Genomic DNA, 19,592 nt, shown 5'->3' with positions numbered 1-19,592 from the left:
TTATGTAATGTGTGACACACATATGTTCCAAGGCTCAGCCATCATGTTATTACTCAATTCAATCGTCCCCACATTATTTTAAAAATGGCATACAAATAACATATAACCACAGCTATCCCTTTAAAACATAACAGAGTCGTTACGACTCTGCAGTACATGCATACAGATATACAGTATATAGTAGGAATAATCCTGCTATGTTTTAAAGGAATACCTTATTGAAATATTAAATAGTTTTAGACATTTAACATATAATTGATTTGCACAATTCAATTCAGAACTTTCCATCTTTTAAAGTTCTCAAGTTGAAAAGGATTAGCAAAGGATTGTCTCCTATTTATTTCTGTGGGGATATCCTTATTTTATTGAACAGAAGTGCTGTCAATGTCAGTGATGCTGAACAGACGAACATGTCTTACCCTGCAGTTTCTTCAGAACTGCCACCTCCATCTTCAACACTTGTTTGGGCTGCTGAGCTGACTCCACTTTCAACGCCACGTTCTCCCGCGTCAGCAGATCCAGCGCCTCGTATATTTCCCCAAAGCCCCCGCCACCAATTTTTTTCAACTGGACATTAGAAGAACATAACAGGATGTTGCCAAAGCTTTCATTTGCTATTGATTTCAAGTGAAAGAGCTGTCAGTTACTAGAGTACTTAATAGAATGCATGCACCTTGAGTCTAAAATTACCTTTTATTATTAATGTTACATATCACTGATGTCATTCTGAAACCATGTATCTCCATCTCTCGTTACTTATATATTTTTTCCATAAATCAATATTATTAGTCACCCTTTATGTTCGTCACTGGGCTTTGCAAATATCTAACCAATAAAAAATGTTAAAAGTCTCAGCCATATGTAATTCTCCTGCCATGAATATATTTTCTTTGTATTTTTGCTATATTTGTATTGAAAACTATATTTTACAAGTATTTTTAAATGTGGGCCATCCAAAAACGTGTCGCTTAAAACACAGATCTGCGAAACAGCAATAATGAGATCAACACATCAAAAACACATCATCAAGTATACTGCAACTGACTCATTCACATCCGCTTGATACCGGAGATGCGAGTAATCCTGGATATTGACTACCGATCTAAAGGACTCATATATTGATCAGGAAACTGTGTAGCAGTCTTGCTGGCGAGTAAACATTTGTCATCTAAATGTACAATTTTATGTCCCACACAAAGGCTAAAACATTTTCATGCATTGAAAAACAAAGGAGAAAACAGTGTAGTATTTTAAATTGGACTGAAAATGAAAGATAAAGATGTCAGCTTGCCATAAATCATTTTGTTTTACTGTCATGTCGCTCACAGGCCAGAAAACAAGCCCATTATTTTACACCGGAGGTGGGCAGTCATGTGAGAACATTTATATCCCTCATGTACAGGGAGTATTGTCGGAATTTTATTTCTTTGTGATTTCTTTTGACAAGACAGTCCCAGTTATTGGGATCAAAAGAACAATTAACATACTGTTACATAATCTACTCACAGCACAGCAGGAAAGACATGAGGCTGAATAAAACACATACATTGTAACCCCCTATATCATATAACTCCCGATTTTCATGTGTTTTTATATGCTTTTACATAACTAATTACATAATATTGAATAATTGTTCAGAATAGGGACATTTTGCTTAAGCAAAGATTCGGGCTGGATTAAAAAAATGTTTTAAGACAAATTGTAAGAGGTTTGTAAGAATGTTTCTTAGTGTAATTCTCATAAAATTCCCAACCATTTCTCAAACATTTTCTTAAAGTCCCAGTGAACCGGAAGTTGCGATATTTTTACTTCCGTATTCTGACACATTTCCTTGTGAAAGGGAATTTCAAAGGAGCAAATGAGTGGGTGTGGCTTGCGCTTTTCACTGCGATTTGATTGGATGTGTAAAAACAGCCGTTGCATTGATTTTGAAATGAAACTGGCTGCAGACTGACAGTTGAAGGGGAGGAGTTAACGGATGCTTCCGGCCAAGCCGTCTAAGTTAAGTCATTTGAGATGGATAGTCACTTCAGGGGGGAAGTGCATTTTCAGATTTTAGCTGAAGATTATGAGGGTACATGAATTATAAAAAGAAAATGACCCACATTGATAAGATATTTACTATAAACGCTGTAATATTTCATGAAAAAAATAAGAATTGTCAAATTTAATTTTTATTTTTAAATAAAGACAGTGATTGTGACCCCATTCCAATTTGCTTTTGACCCAGAATAGGTAAATTAATAAAAATGACTGTTTTCTAATTATGTTTACAAATGTTGTTTAGAGTTGATAATCATTATTATGTGTGAAATTCTTTGAATGTCATTTTTTCTAAACTGATATTTGGGAAGTAAAAGATGAAAAAACAAAAGATTTTGGGGGGATTCAAAATACAAATAACCAAATAACACCAATAACCGGCCACAGAACAGTACATCTCCTGTCCTTTTATGTGGCAACTCATGATTGGTCACCTTACATAAAAGTATACAAACATGAAGTCCAGGGATATTGTAATTTCTTGTGTTTGTATTGAAGTGCTAGCATGAATGTGCATGTGTACCATTTTTACACAGATACGTACCACTTTCCATCGCTCTTTGACCATGCAGTTAGGGGGCAGAATGTCCTGCTGCTCTGCAGTGCCGTTCATGTTGAGGTTATCCTGCAGAGCTGGTGCTAAGCACTGCAACCCTGAGACCACTCTGGCAACCCCCAGCTTAAATGATCCATTTAGCTGTGAAAAACCACCAGAACTATTGTTAAATCACCCATTTGACTCTAAAAGGCACTGCTATTGGCATTTGCTGACGTGCTATCGGTCAGTCGAGCTGGCTTCTACATGCAATGACCAGTCGAACGAACAGCGACATTCCAAAAAGGCAGTTAACTTTGGAATGCCCTTAAACTGATAAACATTTCAGGATGTTAAGAAATGAAAACAAACACCAGTTTATTCCTATGAATACATACATATTCATGAGGCAAAAGGCTGATCTTAAAATCAACTTCATTCTGGTTGTAATTTTTATCAGCGTTATATGAGAGACAGAATGTTATGCTACACAAAAAGGTCTAACTAGGCACATCCGTTGACCCACATACTTTTTGACCCAAATACCTGTGTGAAGAAAATAGCCACAAATAGCACTAAACACAAATACGGGAGGAAAGTCTAGAAAATATTTGAATGGAAAGTCATGACAAAGTACTAGGCCCCATAAACAAAGAATATTTCTGAAAACACAAGCTATTTACAGATATAAGCACAGCCTACAAAGTGTAAGTACACACTGTTAAACAGTTCTACAAAGTGTGCTGGGCATTTATAATATAGTTTAAAAGCCATAATAAGAAAATAAATTAAAAACTTAAGCATTACAATTTGCTGAAATATTTTGCATGTTAACCTAAAGCAATGGCATTCGACACTCTTCTCAGAAGATTATTAATTTATTTATTTAATTTTAATACAGTCAACATGAAATACAAATAAGTTTTATAAATACATTTCATAGTTTAATAGTTAAAGTCGGCATGAAATTAAAAATGCTAATTCTAATTGTTTTACACAGTGGTAGAGTATTTATTATAAATGATTTATCTGTGCACATCTTTTTTTTTATTCATTTACACTTGTAATCTTTATTTAAAAACGTCAACCTCCCTCGAAACGACCTCTCTTCACTTCTGGTCACGTGGAACAGCACGAGGGCGGGGCTGCAATGACTGACTGATTGCAAACTGGCAGTCAAACTCAAATCCGCTCCCATTTTGTTGGCAACGCCCAACTTTCAACGATCCAATCAGTTCTCGATGGATGAAATCAAGTCCCGCTCTACATTTATTCTCATTTCAGAAGTCGTTTCACTCAGGTATATGTCAGGTATACTTATATAAAAAAGACAATTGCTATTACTTCAGTTTCATGCCGACTTTAATTGAAAAAAAAAACTTTTCAAACAAATGACTGGTTATATTGTGAATGAAACATACTTTTGTATTACTACTGTATGTGGCTTGTTTCAGAACTTGGTGATGTCACCAAGCCTTTTTTCACCCACCCGTCATATAGAGACCGCTTGTCACAATCCATCCCCCAACTTTCTGAGCAAGAAAATGCTTTGTGACCATGTTTCATGTTGACTTTTCAAGGACTTGAGCCGAATACCACTGCCCTACTAAACTCTTGCCTCAAAACCAAAATTAAACATCAGCCTCTTACCATCCATTCTGCAATGACATTACAAAACCTACAGTATATATACACTTAAAGTAATAAAGAAACCTTACTCAATTCGACTCGGTTTACTGTGTTTTCTCTTATGAAACGTATTTGAAGAAAAGATGCAGGTTAAAACCCAATAACATGCTATTCGGCATGCAGCGCCATTGGTTTGTTTAAAACATGCAGGGCCCAGCTCGGCTCAGATTCAGTAGCTCAACAGCTAACTCATGCCCAGCCCAGCATCCGTCGAGAACTGCAGTCTCCAATGCAGCATCCTAAAAATGTGCTCTACGCAGAAACTAGGAACAAAAAACACTATGACATTAGGTAGACATAGTTCAGCCAAGAAAGTGAGAGAGCTTAATATTGCCAACTCATGTGCCAAGTTACTGACACCTGCGCTTGTGTAACCTTGATAGAGGTAAACAAGGAGATTTGTGCGACTAGAACAAGTGGCCTATGACTATAAAACGTGTGATGTTATTCAAGACTGAAATCTCATCCAAATTCACATGAGTTGGCAAAAGAATGTGAGCAGGGAAGAGTTTAATCACTATGCGTTGGTTTCTGAACACTGAGATACAACTGAAGTTGCCAGCAGTTCCACACTCTGCAGTAACTGGTTATCTAGCTGCAGTATAGTGTTGTGACTATTGCAGCTATTGTCTTAAGAGCAGCACATTTTTATGAAAACCTAAATATTTTGCAATACATAATTTGGGATATTCGGTACGTTTCACACTAATATTTGTAATTGAGGAAAAATGATGCAATGAAGATCTGCAAAGTGTGGAAATGCTATTGCAATGTTCACTTAATAAACAGAATCCACCTTAAGACAAAGGCTACAGATCCTCTACAATTTCTAAATGTGCAGCTACAAGTACCCCTCACCACTAACTAACATAGCAAGAAAAGCTCCGTATGGGTGTTGTTTGCGCACAGGCTGGAATGATGGCGAAACAGCTATAAAGCATTCAACCGCACGGCTGGTACAGTTGTCCCACACTATCTGCATGTGAGTTTTCTGCTAAACTCAGGTTCGTTCCAGGGGACCCATGGGATGTGAGGTTACAGTGAGCGAAAAGCAGAGGGGATTTCATTCAGGTCACGTCAATTAATAAATTGTCATTCAAATTCCTCTGAATCCCAGGGAAGGGAAGCGTCAACAACAGCCATTTTGTGATCAAACTCTGAGAAAGTGAAATGCAGCCACATTTCCAAGAAAGGGAGAAGGGAGCTATGAAGGACGGTGTAACTCTCTCACCATGTTCACAAATCTCGTCAAAAACCTTACGTCTCTGACAAATATCCTGCAATTGACCAATTTAGTCGACGCCAAAACCCTCCTTTGCCAGCCTACAAGCCAGAAAAACAAGAGAAGAGATTTGTTATGCTTGTCAGATTCTTTTTAACAAAAAATGGTTTCAAGCAGTTAAAACGGTGTGCTTGGATTGCAGTTGTCAAAAATTTGTCACGTTGGAAATAGTGGCCCTTGGTACTATCTGAATGTCTCCAAGTGTAAGGCAGCATTTCCTCTTCTGTTCTTTGACTATTATACGACTCACCACCATCCCTCTTAAGGAAAGCATGGGTCAGATAGAAACTCAATCCATATGGATGAATGTCACGAAGGTCAGTTTGTGCTCAATGTCCCAGAGAAAGGTGATGCATGCGTTACTGAATCATAAGCTGATGCGCAAAAAAGGAAAAACATGACTTTGACGTCACCGTTACGAAAGCCCTGTGAAAACACAAACATACTAATGTGCAACACAGTGAAATGGACACAAATACATCAACACAGACACATACGACACATGGGCCAGTGTGAAGGACACACAGTAAACATAAATTTGATGCTTTTTAATGCATAAACGTTTCAAAAGCATATACTGTTTCACAGAGGTGGAGTAAAGTTTGTAGGAAATGTGCACTGTATAACAAATTATTCAAAGTACTTTAATAGAGGTACATTTCATTGCAATCCTTACTCCATTTTTTCACATGCTTCAATTGAAAAAGAAAAAACAAACAAATGCAAAGCCATATTTTAGAACAACTGGATGTGCTCACCCTACCTGGCACAGAGACTACGTAAAGTCAGTCTTTTCCGTCGTTTAGAAATCTTCATTTGGGACGTCACGGTGACACAACCCATCAGCTGGGACCTTTTTAAAAACCATAAAGCGCCCGATTTTGGCCTCTTATTCTTGATGGTCCATCAAGCGAAAATCTTCCCAGGTGTAATGAAATAGCGGTTTAACAACGTGGAAGCACCTTACTTCAAACAACGAGAAAATATTGTGTAACTTATGCAGGTAACAAAGACGCCTTCAATCGCTCCGATAATTCAATCGCCATTGCACTACATGTCAGTGCACCACCATACAAACACCGGAATCGTAGTTGGTTATCTAAATACCATCACGCCCACCAAATGAAAATCATGCTAACTGGTATAAGGGTCCAAGGTTATTGCAAAAACACAGATCCGGCATGTGATGTGTGCTTGATTTCGCAGTATGCGCTACAACGAGCTCCAGAGCAGCCTAGACGACAGATAATAAAAAGACTATGAATACTGTTCTATTTAGAAATGCGCGACATCGAGTGCATTGTGATTAATAAATGACAGAGTCTTCACTAACGCAAGTGGTCCAGTCGCATCCCTCGCGCTGGTCCGCACTGCAGCGCGTCAAACACCCATGCAGTGACGCTTCACTATCTGTAGAGGACGCGAGACGCTGCCTGAATCAACTCTGTAGTTTAAAGACTACTATGGCCAAGATAAATGCGTGAATATTTATTAAGTTGCGTGACGTTGTGTTGCTTGATTGGTTGGAAGGCTTACCGCTAGCTGGTCCCCTGGCCAATCAACAAATCCTACAGAGATGAAGGGTGGGGTCACAAATATTAATTAGGTTGCGTGATTGGATGTTCCACGAAGTTTACCAAGCAACGTCAGTGTAGGCTAATTAATATTCATAAGTAATGCCTTCGCCGTAGTAAGATTCGTAAAGATTCGTCTTCTGGCTACACCCGCTGTCATTAGGCTGTTTCCTTTGGTTAAATAAACTATTTATCAAAAGTAAACTACACAACGAAAAGTCTAGATGACAAAACCGTTGACAGTTTACTGACTTATAATAAAGTTGCGCTTAGATAACCGAAACAAGATCAGCGCGCATACAAACAGAAAAACAAATCCAAAAACAACACCACTGATTCAATTGTCCGATCTTATTTAAATAAACGTACAAACATCTTTAAACCCCCAAGAAATACAATCTGCAGTCAATTTGGATGCAGATGGTTTCGTTGACATGCCTACGAAATGCAGTGGTCCTCCAATAGGACACGGCCTGTGACTAGAAGCCATATTATGCCATAGCGAGGTTGAAAAATAAAAAAACAAAGCGCTTATTACCTGCTCATTTTTATGTATAGAGGCTCATAACCTATGTTCCCGCGTCAATAAAACGTTTGGACCTTGCTACACCATGGCTAAGGACGCTGGATGCTCCCTGCTTAGCTCCCCACCCGTCTGGTTCCCAGCATCAGCATCAGCACCGCGCATCACTCTTCCTCTCGAGCGCCAGCGCAGCGATGCTGACGCTCCACACACGCTATTTCGCTCTCTGCTGGTGCACACTTGACAGCACATGATAACTAACCAATCGATTAAATCATGAATAGTGCAGTCTTATAGGCCATGTTACTGTACTATAAGCCCTATAATACAAGTATTGTGCATTATATAACAAATTAGAATGTGTGCAAAAACATCACTCTAGGCCAATTCCTGTTCATGGTGTAGTGTACTGTAATTCCCCTTTTTTAATACAGTTATAGAATAAGAAATATGCTACATAACAAAAAGATTATTATAAAAATATATATATATACACATCTGATTACAAATGAGACTTTTTGACACTTGAAATAGATTAAACAGATGAATACTAGTGATCCAAATACCGAAGTGTGCATTAAATCTTTGATGAAAATTGCAAATATATAAATTTACATTTTTGAAGGGTTTTTTGTTTCATTCCAGTTACATAGAGTCAAAAACAGGGTTTGAGAAGTTTATGTTTGGTTCCTCCTCCTCGTCAAAGTCTTCAGGGTGGAGATCAGTCTCAAACATCCGCTGCAAAAGTCCATCCACCGTTCTGGATCCTGAAATATAACCCATTAGAATCATTCTTTTACACGTCAGCGCATTAGTTTAACAATTAACTTCAACTTTAGGATAGACTAATATCTGATTAGAGTAAAAACACACTTCTTGAAGCAATCTTGAACATAAGGGAGGGCTTCCGCTTGCTAGACTCATTGGGACCCAGTTCATTGTCACAGCTTTCCATTGCATCTACAAGACCATTGTCCACACCATCCCTACAAAACCACAAAGATCTCCATTAAAATCAACAGCAACAGGTTACTACATATATTACATATATGAATACACACAGTATGTATATACTTCTCACATACATACACGAAACCATATGAAATATCTATTTAGTGGTTAAAAGGGCTGATATTGTTGATTATGGTAAAGGTCAAACAATGCTTAGCATACTCTTGAACATTAAGTCCCAGCTCCTCAATTTTCTTCTCAAGAGAAGTCTGAAGATCACTTTTGTCAACTGTGTACTCCACCAAGAAGGCCTCCAAGATAAAAGCAACAAAAATACTGGGGGAGAAATAATAATATAAAATTATATTACATAACATTAGATTATAATAAATATCAAAGCTTTATTGTAATTCTGGTGGACAGCCATAACTTACTTGATTATGATAATGACAACGACAATATGAAAGAGGACGAAAAATATTCTGGCTGAAACATGTGTGACTGCCGTGAAACCGCTGGTCAACAGTGGACAACAGTTAAGGGAAAGGCATTGCATTGCAGACAGTTTTCGTTAGATGTCACTGAAACGTTCAAAGACCTCAGTTTGCCATTTCAACCACAGCTTGATCAAACATTCTCTTTGAACCATTTTTTGATTTTCAAGCTGTAAAGGATATCATGCCACTGATTAACCACAGTGAGCTCTAGCAGGACAACGAAAGAAGAAACAACATTGTTGAAGTTGTTTTTGCAGTAGTTGAGTTTTGCAAAGGTGGTGCCTTTCAGAAGAGGGTTCCCGCAGTACTCTTGACCAGGCCTTGTCGAGTTAGGCTCAAAATACTGTATTTTCCCTTTAAATAACTCCATGCCAACCATGGCAAATATATAATACACCACCTGTAGTGAATAGAAGAACGGATTTATAATAAATGAATATATAAACGACACTTAAATCCAATGCACAGGTCTTACAAATCATAATTTTATACATTTGATAAAGGTCTGTTTCTCTTCCTGTCCCAGTCTCAACAATAAATTGATGGCATGATGAGGTGAACCAGAACCTATATGCAGCCATAAATCAGGCACCCCCTCTATATTGGACAGGGTGTCCTTGAGACCAGGTTTGTTGTGATATAGACAGTATAAGGAGAAGACAGGTCATGCGTTGAAATAACACTCAGTTCGGTGAATAGAAATGTGACTGCCCTTCAGGTTAATTGACCAATCACCTTAGCTTGAAAACAGCCTCAAAATACAATTTTTAGTGATTTCAGCTAATGATTTAAGCATTTTTGATTGGGCATGTACTGCTAAAATGATATCTTTACAAACTGGTTTTAAGCTCCGTAGCCATGATACACTACAGTAACAACTGGTATGACTTGCCTTTGAAGATCTCAAAATTCAGGCTTGTATAAATGTGTAAATACTAACCAATATGAGTTGTCCAAATGTTAGTATAGTTGGTCCAATTTTAATAAGCGTGTTGATGATGGCACGGAATCTAAAAAGGAAGATTTTGTTCATTTTTAATATGATAAAATGCTTTTGTTTTAATTGCAGACACACACATATTTACATTCAAATCACGTGTTTGCATTGCATTTATCTGCAAGTACCTCTTTATGGAATCCACCAAGCGTACAAGTCGCAAGACTCTGAAAATGAAAACGATGTCCAAGATCTGGCGACTTGTGTAACCTCCAGCTGAAAATGAACAAAAAGACTTAAAGGTATCTTTGCATGAATGTACACAATACACAATTAATACATTATATATGTAATATAAAATATATTTTATAATAATAATAAAAATTTTATAAAACAATTTATAGCTATAAATATTATAGCTCACTTACCGTGTTTGAGTGCTGAATTAATGATGGTGCCAAAAAGTGCAGACACAACAATGATGGTGTCAAACCTGCGAGGGAAAGAAGCCATGATAGGCATGTGAACTTGCACAAATGATATTACAGTATCTGACAAAAATACTGTAAACCACAAAGATTGCAACATATGAAGAACCACAACCATACTGAAACGCACAAAAATGGTCCACTTACCAGTTCCAAAACTGATGTCGAGCGAAGAACAAACGAGGCTCAGTGGCATAGAGTTTAAGAATGATCTCCAGCATATAAAGAGCTAGAAAACCCCACTCAGCATTTGACACCACAGGATTCTCCTCATCCAGACCAATAAACACAGCATTGATCAGGATAATAACATCATAGACATACACAAACATTCTGAAACACAAGATATAACAGAACAAATGATTACATAATTAAACAAAAATGTGTGTGAAAAATGATGATATCACAACTGTGATCAATTCTGTGCATGCAGCACATACCTGTGACGAACCATGTGGTGGATAAACCTGCTGGCTGAGGAGTTATACACAAAGGGGAAACAGATTAGCAATGGATGTGCTTGTGACCTGACTGTGATCACCTGGATACTTAACAGATCACAAGACTGGACGAAAGCTAACTTTCCTGCTCAGACAAAGAGGAAGATGAAGGGAAAAAACAAACAGAATATGAATATTTCAATTATCAAGAATGTCAAAATGCTTTAGGTCAACAATCTATTTCACCTATGTGTCCTTTCTTCTGATCATCTAAGACGCTCCACAGCAGTTCCCGGTGAGCAATACTGATATTAGGCTTGACAAGCTTGACCAGGAGGTTCCATTTGGCCTGGGTCACCACTGGCTCCCCACCTTCACCCCAGGACTCCTGCAGCACAGAAAACGCCCGGCACATCTTAAATCTTCTGGCCTTCACCAGCTGCCGCACCTCCTCCTAGAGAACATAAAAAAAATCACACCCCATTTTAGATTTGGCAATTTATCAAACATGTACAATAACAGTAAAAGCAATCAACAAGTAAACATCTTTGAAAGTAAAGTTGTAAATACCTTCAGGTACTTTTTGTAGTTATTGTAAACAACAGCCAGAAAGAAGGACATGAATGTGTAGGTGTTGACAACAATATATAGAATGAAGAAAATAGTAAAGAAAATACTGTAGTTGTATGCCGGCATCCTTTAAAGACAAAACAAAACAGAAAGGTTATCCTCATGCTCAAAGCATTTTATGTCTGTGAAAACGTTTACATTGGTGAAAATATCAATTTTACACTACTGAAAGTGAATATATTGCAAAGCTAATAAAAAACTCCAGTTGCATAGACTTACATGACATCAGGGCTATTTGCAGTGGTCATTAAAACATACAGATCGAAAACAATTTCCAAATAGTCTGTGAAATATGAAGACCCATCAATGGTCAAAAGGCCCCTAGGATTAAAAAAGAGAAGACAAACAGTTTAAGGGGTTATATACAGTATAAAACAAGTTTACACACATGAGATTATCAGAAAAGACGACAAATAAATATCTGTGAATGAGTTTTTAATATTTACCTTTTCCCAAACAGCTTTAGAGCTATGAGAGAAAAGACCAACACGCTGAACATGAATAAGAGGAAAACATAGGAGATCTGAGGAAGTGCATTCCGAATACTCCTGAATGCCCTGCGGAGCTACAGACACAAATGGAAAAATTACTGAAAAAGGTCAGCAGAAGAGACATTTTTACTCTAAATGTACTTTTAGTTTAATTGCACATCTTACAGACAACCTGGTTCTTAGTACAGTAAACAATTAGTTTACACTCAAAGCCGATAAGTTAAATTTTAAGTTTTAAGCTTTTATTATTTATTCATGTGTGTTTATAATATTTATGAACAAATTACAGTCCATTGGAAAATATGCTCCTCTGAATACAACTTACAATTTTGGGATTCAACCACACATTTTGATAAAGAAATTCCATAGTGTACCTTTAAGCTACTAGAACATTTCATGCCATAATTATCTGAACGGACAATTTATTTAATTTAGAAACTAATTATCAGAATTATTCAATAAAAAAACTTTTATTTGAGGGAATTTAAATATGCGGATTAATGACTTATGCAAATGTCAGTGATTAATTTAAAAGTCCAGTGTGTCATTTTTTGGAGGATCTATTGATAGAAATGCTATATAATACATAACTATGTCTACAGATGTGTATAAAGAGCTTAAATAATAAAGTGTTATGTATTTATTACCTTAGAATGAGCTATTTCCATCTACATACACCACAGGTCCCCTTGCATGGAATCGACCATGTTGTTTCGGACAAACCGCTCTACAGATCGTGTTTTGTAAATATGTGTTCTCTATCGGCAAAGAATCAAAAGCGTGACAACATCTTAGTGCTGTGTCAGCCTCCGTAGTGCTTCGAAAAGGGAGGGGTGGAGTGAGCCATTGGTTGCAATTCGCAACCTCACCGCTAGATGGCGCTAAATTGTACACACTGGACCTTTAAGGAAACTAGTGTACATAAAATCACATAAAAAGATAACCCACCGTGTAACTTGTTTTGACATAATTTTTTGGTTTGCTTACTTGTCGCCCCTCTGTAACATTGACTAACAGAAGTGGTCTTAAGACCCTTGACCATCGGACGCCAAAGTAGCCTGCTGCTTTCAGAGCCCCGTATATAGTCAAATCTAAAAAAGAGAGCTGAGAGGTGGAAAGGTGAAGAAAAGTCACAAGTTACAAAAGTGACACTCAAAATCTCCCAAAATGTGTCAGGTAAAGCCATGCTATCTGCTGTATAAACCTCTGCTCATAGTCATTTCCTGGTGATTCTGCCTTGTGCACAGGCAGAACTGCTGAGAATGACAAACCACAGGCTAAAGTTCACTTCTCAACATTGTTACGAGCTCATTCTCAGCATTTTCTTATGTTTGTAAAAAGTACATACAGAATTCTTCAGGCAAGTACACTAGTATGAAATATGTGTGAAGCCAAAACAAACAGCAAATTAACACATGGTAAAACTGGGTATTTAAACATGATAATAATATTTAATTTCATTAAAAGTCTAAACTGTGGTTAATCACAGGTTTTACTGATTGACAAAGAGGTTACAGTCACAGGAAATGTGCCGATTTCAGGCCTACCGTTACAATGATTATGAAGCATATATTTTTGGGATCCTTCCAGAATTTATCTTTTGGAATGACTTTGGCATAGTGAACTAGCCGCACAGTGAAAGCAGAGAGACAAATTATCTCAACTGTAGAAGTTGTCTAGAACACACAAACACAACAAAGATATATCATTTTGTCAAATGGTTTAACAGTGTATTACCCAAACTGAGAGACATATGGACTGAACCCAAGTCACAAAGAATTTCCAAAACAGAGTTAAAACATTTTGTGACATTGCAGTGTTTTACCAAGGAGCATCCCATTGTATCATACTGGATAAATTGCAACATTTTCAATCCATGAATACGTTTTATTAGGACACATACCCATATTGGAACTGGCACAACTGCAGGATCTTCCAACAGAGCTAGTGCAAGGTTTGTTATGATGAAAACATATACCAGCGTCTGCATGATCCAGTGATTGTAGAGCAGGTAGAGTCTAGAAACAACATTATACCATACAGTACATATTACAGTTACAAAGTATTATTACTGTAACCCCAATAAGTAGCATATTATTACCTCACAGCCTGAGGTGATGTATCAAAAAATATGTTCCTGTTATATTGGGCATCTGAGACATAGACCGTGGCCAGGTTTAAGTTCTAAAATGTGATCAACAGAAACAGAAAATCAATCAATCCCAAGGCCATCTTGTAAGCAATCGGGCATTAAATTAATATATCAACTGACAGATTTAAACAACTTCTTCACAGCAGATCCAAAGAAATATAGTACATTGTTTAGGCATTTAAAATAGCCATGTTTCCCAGTGTGCGTCTGTTTTTACCAAGCAGGACAGCAGATTTCTCTCATTTATGAAAGGATCCAGATTTTAAAGTAACATATTGATGAGACTTAACAAACAAACCAAACACTCCACTACGCACATGCACAGTTTTATCTATTAATATGAACAGATGCTTTTTACTATGCGTGTGCGAAAGCAACTTTTTTGCACCGCATCGATGAACACGGGGTTCCAAGAGAATGATATCAATTCAACAGACCTCTGTCATCTCATCTGGAACATCGCTGGAAACAGTTTTCACTCCATTGATTAAACCTTCATCCTTTGATAAAGAATGACGCACCGTTTTCCTGATCGCCTCTTGCTCAGACATTTTTATCTACCTTCCAACTTTCCGCTGTCTTTACGTAGCAGATAGATCCAGTTTGCAGGATATCCCGTTCTGAAAATGTCCAGCGAAGCGAATTTACGAATCCTACTATGGCGTAAACTGGGCTTTTAGACAAATTAAAACAGCCCTTCGCCATTTAAAAGTTGCGGGGCACTTCTGTAATCAATATTAAAGAGACCAAAGCAAAGGCGACCAATCAACTTCAGTCTTATCTCATTATTATTAATAACGTTTATGAGCGGGGCTTCGCCATAGTGGGATTCGATTCGCTAAATCGTCAACAGGGTGCAGCTCCGAATAAACAGTTTTAGAATGAAAATTCTCTCAAATGTATTTTCTAAATTGTCTTTAAAATACTTGATTTAGCTTTTAAACCAGGCTGTGTTTTTTGACAGGTCATGTGACGAAATTCGGAAGTAGTGGAGCAGAAGAACAGATCCGAGTCCTTGCTGAAAGGTCCGTTTATTGAAGTCACACCACTCGGCATCGTTTGCATCGCATTCGGGCAGCTATTTCAGCGATAGCAAGACCGCAATCCCATTTACTTGAATGGGGGATTAAGACACATGTTTCTAAAATCTCTGGCAAATTTTTATAATTAAATAGCATATTTCTGATCAACAATTAAACCTGACATCAACTGTACTATAACTTTTGTTGCGTACGATGGAATTGCGCTAAAACGCATTTTTAGAGGTCACTTCAGCTACTGCGCATGTGTACACGTTGGCAATGGCATCACGAGAGCGCGCCCCCAGAAAATCGACAGGTGACGATTGGCTCTTTTCACTGGAAGGCGGGACTTCCTTTGCTAGAGCGGTCATATTGCGTTCCCTCCCCATTCATAGTTTGGAAGAGACGAATATGTTAATGTTATCTTTGGTGGAAACCAGCTGTTGATCTGCTAGTCACACAAATTTTTTTGTTTTAAGTAACAACATCACAATACTATCTATTTTATTATTTCATCCATTTAAAGTACTACTATTGTGAACATGGCTTTGTAGACTGCATTTATTGTTACCTCACTGACAAAAATTTTAACACTGTCTCATTTGTAAGTCACAAAGCCTTATGTATTAAACGGATCTTTCCCTTTCAAAGATATAAATTATTGCTGTCAAATTATTAACCGTGATTAATTGCAATCAGAATATAGTTTGTGTTTATTTATACCATACAGCAAGAGTATACCAGTACATTCAGTTCAGCAACTTCATCAAAAATAAGATAAGAATAATCAATTAAGGAACATTAAAATCAAGAGAAAATAAGTGTGTTTTGAGTCTGGTTTTAAAAATGGAGATAGATAGCGCAGTTTTAACATGCAATGGAAGGCTATTGCAGAGTTTTGGCCCAATAGCGGCAAAGGCGCGATCACCTCGAAGTCTTGATCTGGGAACCATGAGGAACCCAAGATCTCAAGGTTCTGGGGGGAGTGTGTGAGAGCAGGAGATCCGTTAAATATTGAGGAGCTATATTTTTAAGGGCTTTATTAACAAGCAATAAAATGTTTTATTCAATACTGTATTTGATAGGAAGCCAGTGCAGTGAGTGTAAGATAAAAAAACGATTAAATTTAATCGTTTTTTCATATCACAAACTCAGAGCACTAATCCCTACACCAGTTGGCCTATTGGGTGGGCCAGTTTGAAGGTGAAGCCCATCAAAGCTAAATTTTGACAGCTATACCAGGGGGAACCTTATCTGACAGCTGAGGATTTTGCTGTGAGATACTTTTCCCCCTGCATTCCTTGAGATAGAAAGTTCATTCTTGTCTCAAATTTACACTGCTTTACACTAATGACAACTAAAATGGTTGCTGTCAGATAAGGTCCCCCTGTGTTCAATGAGAAAAATGAAAGGGAAGGGTGAGGATTTTGCTGTCAGATACCATTCCCCCTGTGTTCCATGAGATAGAAAGTTCATACTTGTCTCAAATTTACACTGCTTACTTTCAAAAGCACAAGAAGAAGGTTTTCAGAGTTTCAGGATTATATCACTAAATGCTTCAATCAAAGCAGGAGAGCATTTAATGACAACGGAGATGGCTGCTGTCAGATAAGGTTCCCATGTGTTCAATGAGAAAAATTAAAGGGAAGGGTGGCCTCAAACCAACAACCTGTCCATAAAAAAAACCAGAGCACTAACCCCTACACCAGGTGGCCTTTTGGATCAGCCTGGTTGAAGGTGAAGCCCATCAAGGCTAAATGTTTCCTGTTAAAGCAGGGGGAACCGTATCTGACAGCTGAGGATTTTGCTGTCAGATACCGTTCACCCCGAGTTCCATTCGATAGAAAGTTCATACTTGTCTCAAATTTACACTGCTGACTTTCAAAAGCACAAAGAAGTTATTAAGGAGGAGTTATATGCAGTGCTTAATTTGTAAATTCTGAAGTGCCGGAATAAAGGGGCGTGGCAGATCAAGCAAGTTAGTGGGGTGGGGAGAAGTAACGGAATGTGCAGAATCTCGGTGGGGTTTTCTATCTAACTATTTAGATGTATTGAACATGTGCATAAAAAAGACTAAATGGAAACTGACATATGAAGATAATCTCATAATTATCAAAGAAATTTAACAGGATTTTATCTTGAGTTTGCATGCCAGTTCAAATGTGCATTAAGGTGATGGAAATAGATTATTGTCATAATGATGATGTTGTGAATTTGTGCATGTAAACAAATACCATCCTCAACATTTGTGTAGAAATCAGAAGTTTAAGGCTTCCGTGTATAACGTTAAGCATTAAGCATTAATCATCCGTTAACCATACATCAGTTCTTCTGCGTCTCTTCGCAGCATTTGTCCAACAACACAAATATCTCTCTCTGAAGTGTCCATCACGACAAGTTCCCTTCAATAATGCAAAACATGCGACGCAAATAAATATACACAGAATATTTGACAATTAACAGATTAACAAAACAAAACGGAAGGAAAAAAATGGTGACAATATGCTGCTGAGTTTGGTTCAGTTTGTGAGGCGCAGCGCTCCACAAATAAGTTAAAGGAAAGGAGATGACATGGCACATCCTGTACGTTTTCTTTATTTTGCAAAACACAATGTTCTGTTTTTCGTGCAAGTGTGTACACGACTAAAGGTAGCTAACTTTGCAGTATCTAATGACGTACTCATAGTCATATCCGTTGAACCATAACTCATCAGAGTTTTTAAAATTGTTTCTGTCGTTATAAGTAACAGCTCAAGCGATTATGCCGGTGCCTTACGCGCACACACAATATTCCAGCATCTCAAACTTGAAAGCCTGTTTATTACCAAAATAAAATAGGTATTGCCATTATAATTATTATACATTTTAATGAAATATATGCACGCAACAGGTCAGCATACATGAACGTTTTCCATTAGTGCTTGAGGAGAGGGATCTGCCAAATGAGGTGCCGGATAGGATTTCGGAGGTACCGGATCCGGCTTGCTCTGGCACAAATTAAGCCCTGGTTGAAATGCTTCAATCAAAGCAGGAGGCTAAATGTTGCCAGCTAAAGCAGGGGGAACCTTATCTGACAGCTGAGTATTTTGCAAATTTTTCTTGTTTCGCCTACCCATTTGGTCTTAATGGTTAATAGTAAACAAACTTGGCTTGCAGCTTCTAGCTTAACACTCCTGTTAATAGAACTGCTCAGAGGAAGAATGAGAGCAGGAAAGGAGGTGATGGGGAAGAGGGATGCCGAAAGAATTGATGATGGGGTGACCTGGAGACCGCCGCTGTAAATGATGATTACTGATTATTGTAAATGTAAATCATATTGAGAAAAACTGCAATAATACTGTACATTATAATGCAATAAAGTCTGTGTGCTTTGTAACACAGCAAAATTATGAAAAGCGCTGTAAATAAAATTGAATTGAACTGGACTCTCAAGGGGCAGTTGTGGCCTAATGGTTAGAGAGTCGGACTCATGACCAGAAGGTTGCCGGTTCGATTCCCAGGGCCGGCGGGTAACAACTGAGGTGCCCTTGAGCAAGGCACCTTACCCCTACTTGCTCCCCGGGCGCTGTAGTGATAGCTGCCCACTGCTCCGGGGGTACGTGTGTTCACTACTCTCTGGATGGGTTAAATGCAGAGGTCACATTTCGTTGCCTTGTACTTGTACATGTGCAATGACAATAAATTGAATCTAAATCTAAAAAATCTAAAGATAAATTGATGTCAGGACTCAACACTAAGAATTCACATTTTCCCTGGTCCTGTCAAAATTTTCACTGGCCCCATAAAAAAGTAATATATGGAACGCAAATAATACAATACAATCAAATAAGAACAAATAATTAAATAAAAGCAGTAGCACAAAAAAATTAAACAGATCATGCATACAAAAGAAATACGCAGCTTTTTAGCTTTCAGGCACAGTACAGAAATAGAATCAGATGTAAAACAACACTGCATAGGGTTCACTCTATAAATTAAAAATAGACTAATCCTGTATGGATTTTATCGTTGTCTTGTTTGATTAACATTAAAAACAGATAGCAGGTCACTTTAAAACCGTATGTACTTTTTAACATGTTTTATTTCTGAACTGTTTACGTTCATTAAAGACATAAACAGATGTTTACAAGTATACTCAGCCAATACAGGCATTTTACTTGACTTTTACAGTATTTACAGTATATTTTATATGAGTTAGACTAGTAGTTTTTGGTGTCATAGTCATACCCTTATTAATAAAGCTATATAGATCAAATGTTTCTTAAATGTTTTTTTTTTACTTTTTGTGGTGAGGCCCACTCAATTGTCAAAAGTGCTTGATGAATGGAAACAAAGTAA

At 37.6% G+C, this 19,592-nt stretch overlaps 2 protein-coding genes across 4 annotated transcripts in view; both read right to left on the bottom strand.

Annotated features, from left to right (window-relative positions):
- ttbk1a (tau tubulin kinase 1a) overlaps positions 1–7,829 on the bottom strand; it is a 31,021-nt gene extending 23,192 nt beyond the window's left edge. The window contains exons 1-5 of one of the 3 annotated variants that reach the window (XM_057361921.1): positions 7,662–7,829; positions 6,313–6,402; positions 5,499–5,590; positions 2,588–2,740; positions 420–567 (exon numbers count right to left, since the gene is read on the bottom strand). In XM_057361921.1, coding sequence (XP_057217904.1) covers positions 420–567; positions 2,588–2,740; positions 5,499–5,501 — 304 coding nt within the window. In that variant the 5' untranslated portion in view covers positions 5,502–5,590; positions 6,313–6,402; positions 7,662–7,829. The remainder of the gene's footprint in view (positions 1–419; positions 568–2,587; positions 2,741–5,498; positions 5,591–6,312; positions 6,403–7,661) is intronic. The other 2 variants (XM_057361923.1, XM_057361922.1) reach the window with 2 other exon arrangements.
- Positions 7,830–8,095: 266 nt separating this feature from the next.
- tpcn3 (two pore segment channel 3) lies at positions 8,096–14,843 on the bottom strand. The gene is made up of 19 exons (XM_057362185.1): positions 14,670–14,843; positions 14,182–14,264; positions 13,984–14,098; positions 13,628–13,756; positions 13,068–13,184; positions 12,036–12,154; positions 11,809–11,910; positions 11,530–11,656; positions 11,206–11,413; positions 10,960–11,104; positions 10,667–10,852; positions 10,460–10,524; positions 10,220–10,307; positions 10,035–10,104; positions 9,275–9,494; positions 9,032–9,122; positions 8,820–8,933; positions 8,520–8,632; positions 8,096–8,413 (listed from the first exon to the last, which is right to left on the bottom strand). Exons 1-19 carry the CDS (start codon positions 14,781–14,783, stop codon positions 8,292–8,294), a joined length of 2,328 nt encoding a protein of 775 aa, XP_057218168.1. The 5' UTR covers positions 14,784–14,843; the 3' UTR covers positions 8,096–8,291.
- Positions 14,844–19,592: the final 4,749 nt, after the last annotated feature.

The sequence above is a fragment of the Triplophysa rosa genome, linkage group LG20 (assembly GCF_024868665.1).
Source record: "Triplophysa rosa linkage group LG20, Trosa_1v2, whole genome shotgun sequence".
NCBI classification, from domain to species: Eukaryota; Metazoa; Chordata; class Actinopteri; order Cypriniformes; family Nemacheilidae; genus Triplophysa; species Triplophysa rosa.
This window is presented reverse-complemented; position numbering and strand designations above follow the sequence as displayed.

Excerpts from the sequence above, each read along its gene's own strand:
- tpcn3 (XM_057362185.1), bottom strand. The coding sequence starts at position 14,783 with ATGTCTGAGCAAGAGGCGATCAGGAAAACGGTGCGTCATTCTTTATCA. Across the intron at positions 11,414-11,529 it reads ACTACAAAAAGTACCTGAAG|GAGGAGGTGCGGCAGCTGGT; the intron begins GTATTTACAACT and ends TATGTTCTCTAG. Across the intron at positions 10,105-10,219 it reads TTGGTGGATTCCATAAAGAG|ATTCCGTGCCATCATCAACA; the intron begins GTACTTGCAGAT and ends CTTCCTTTTTAG.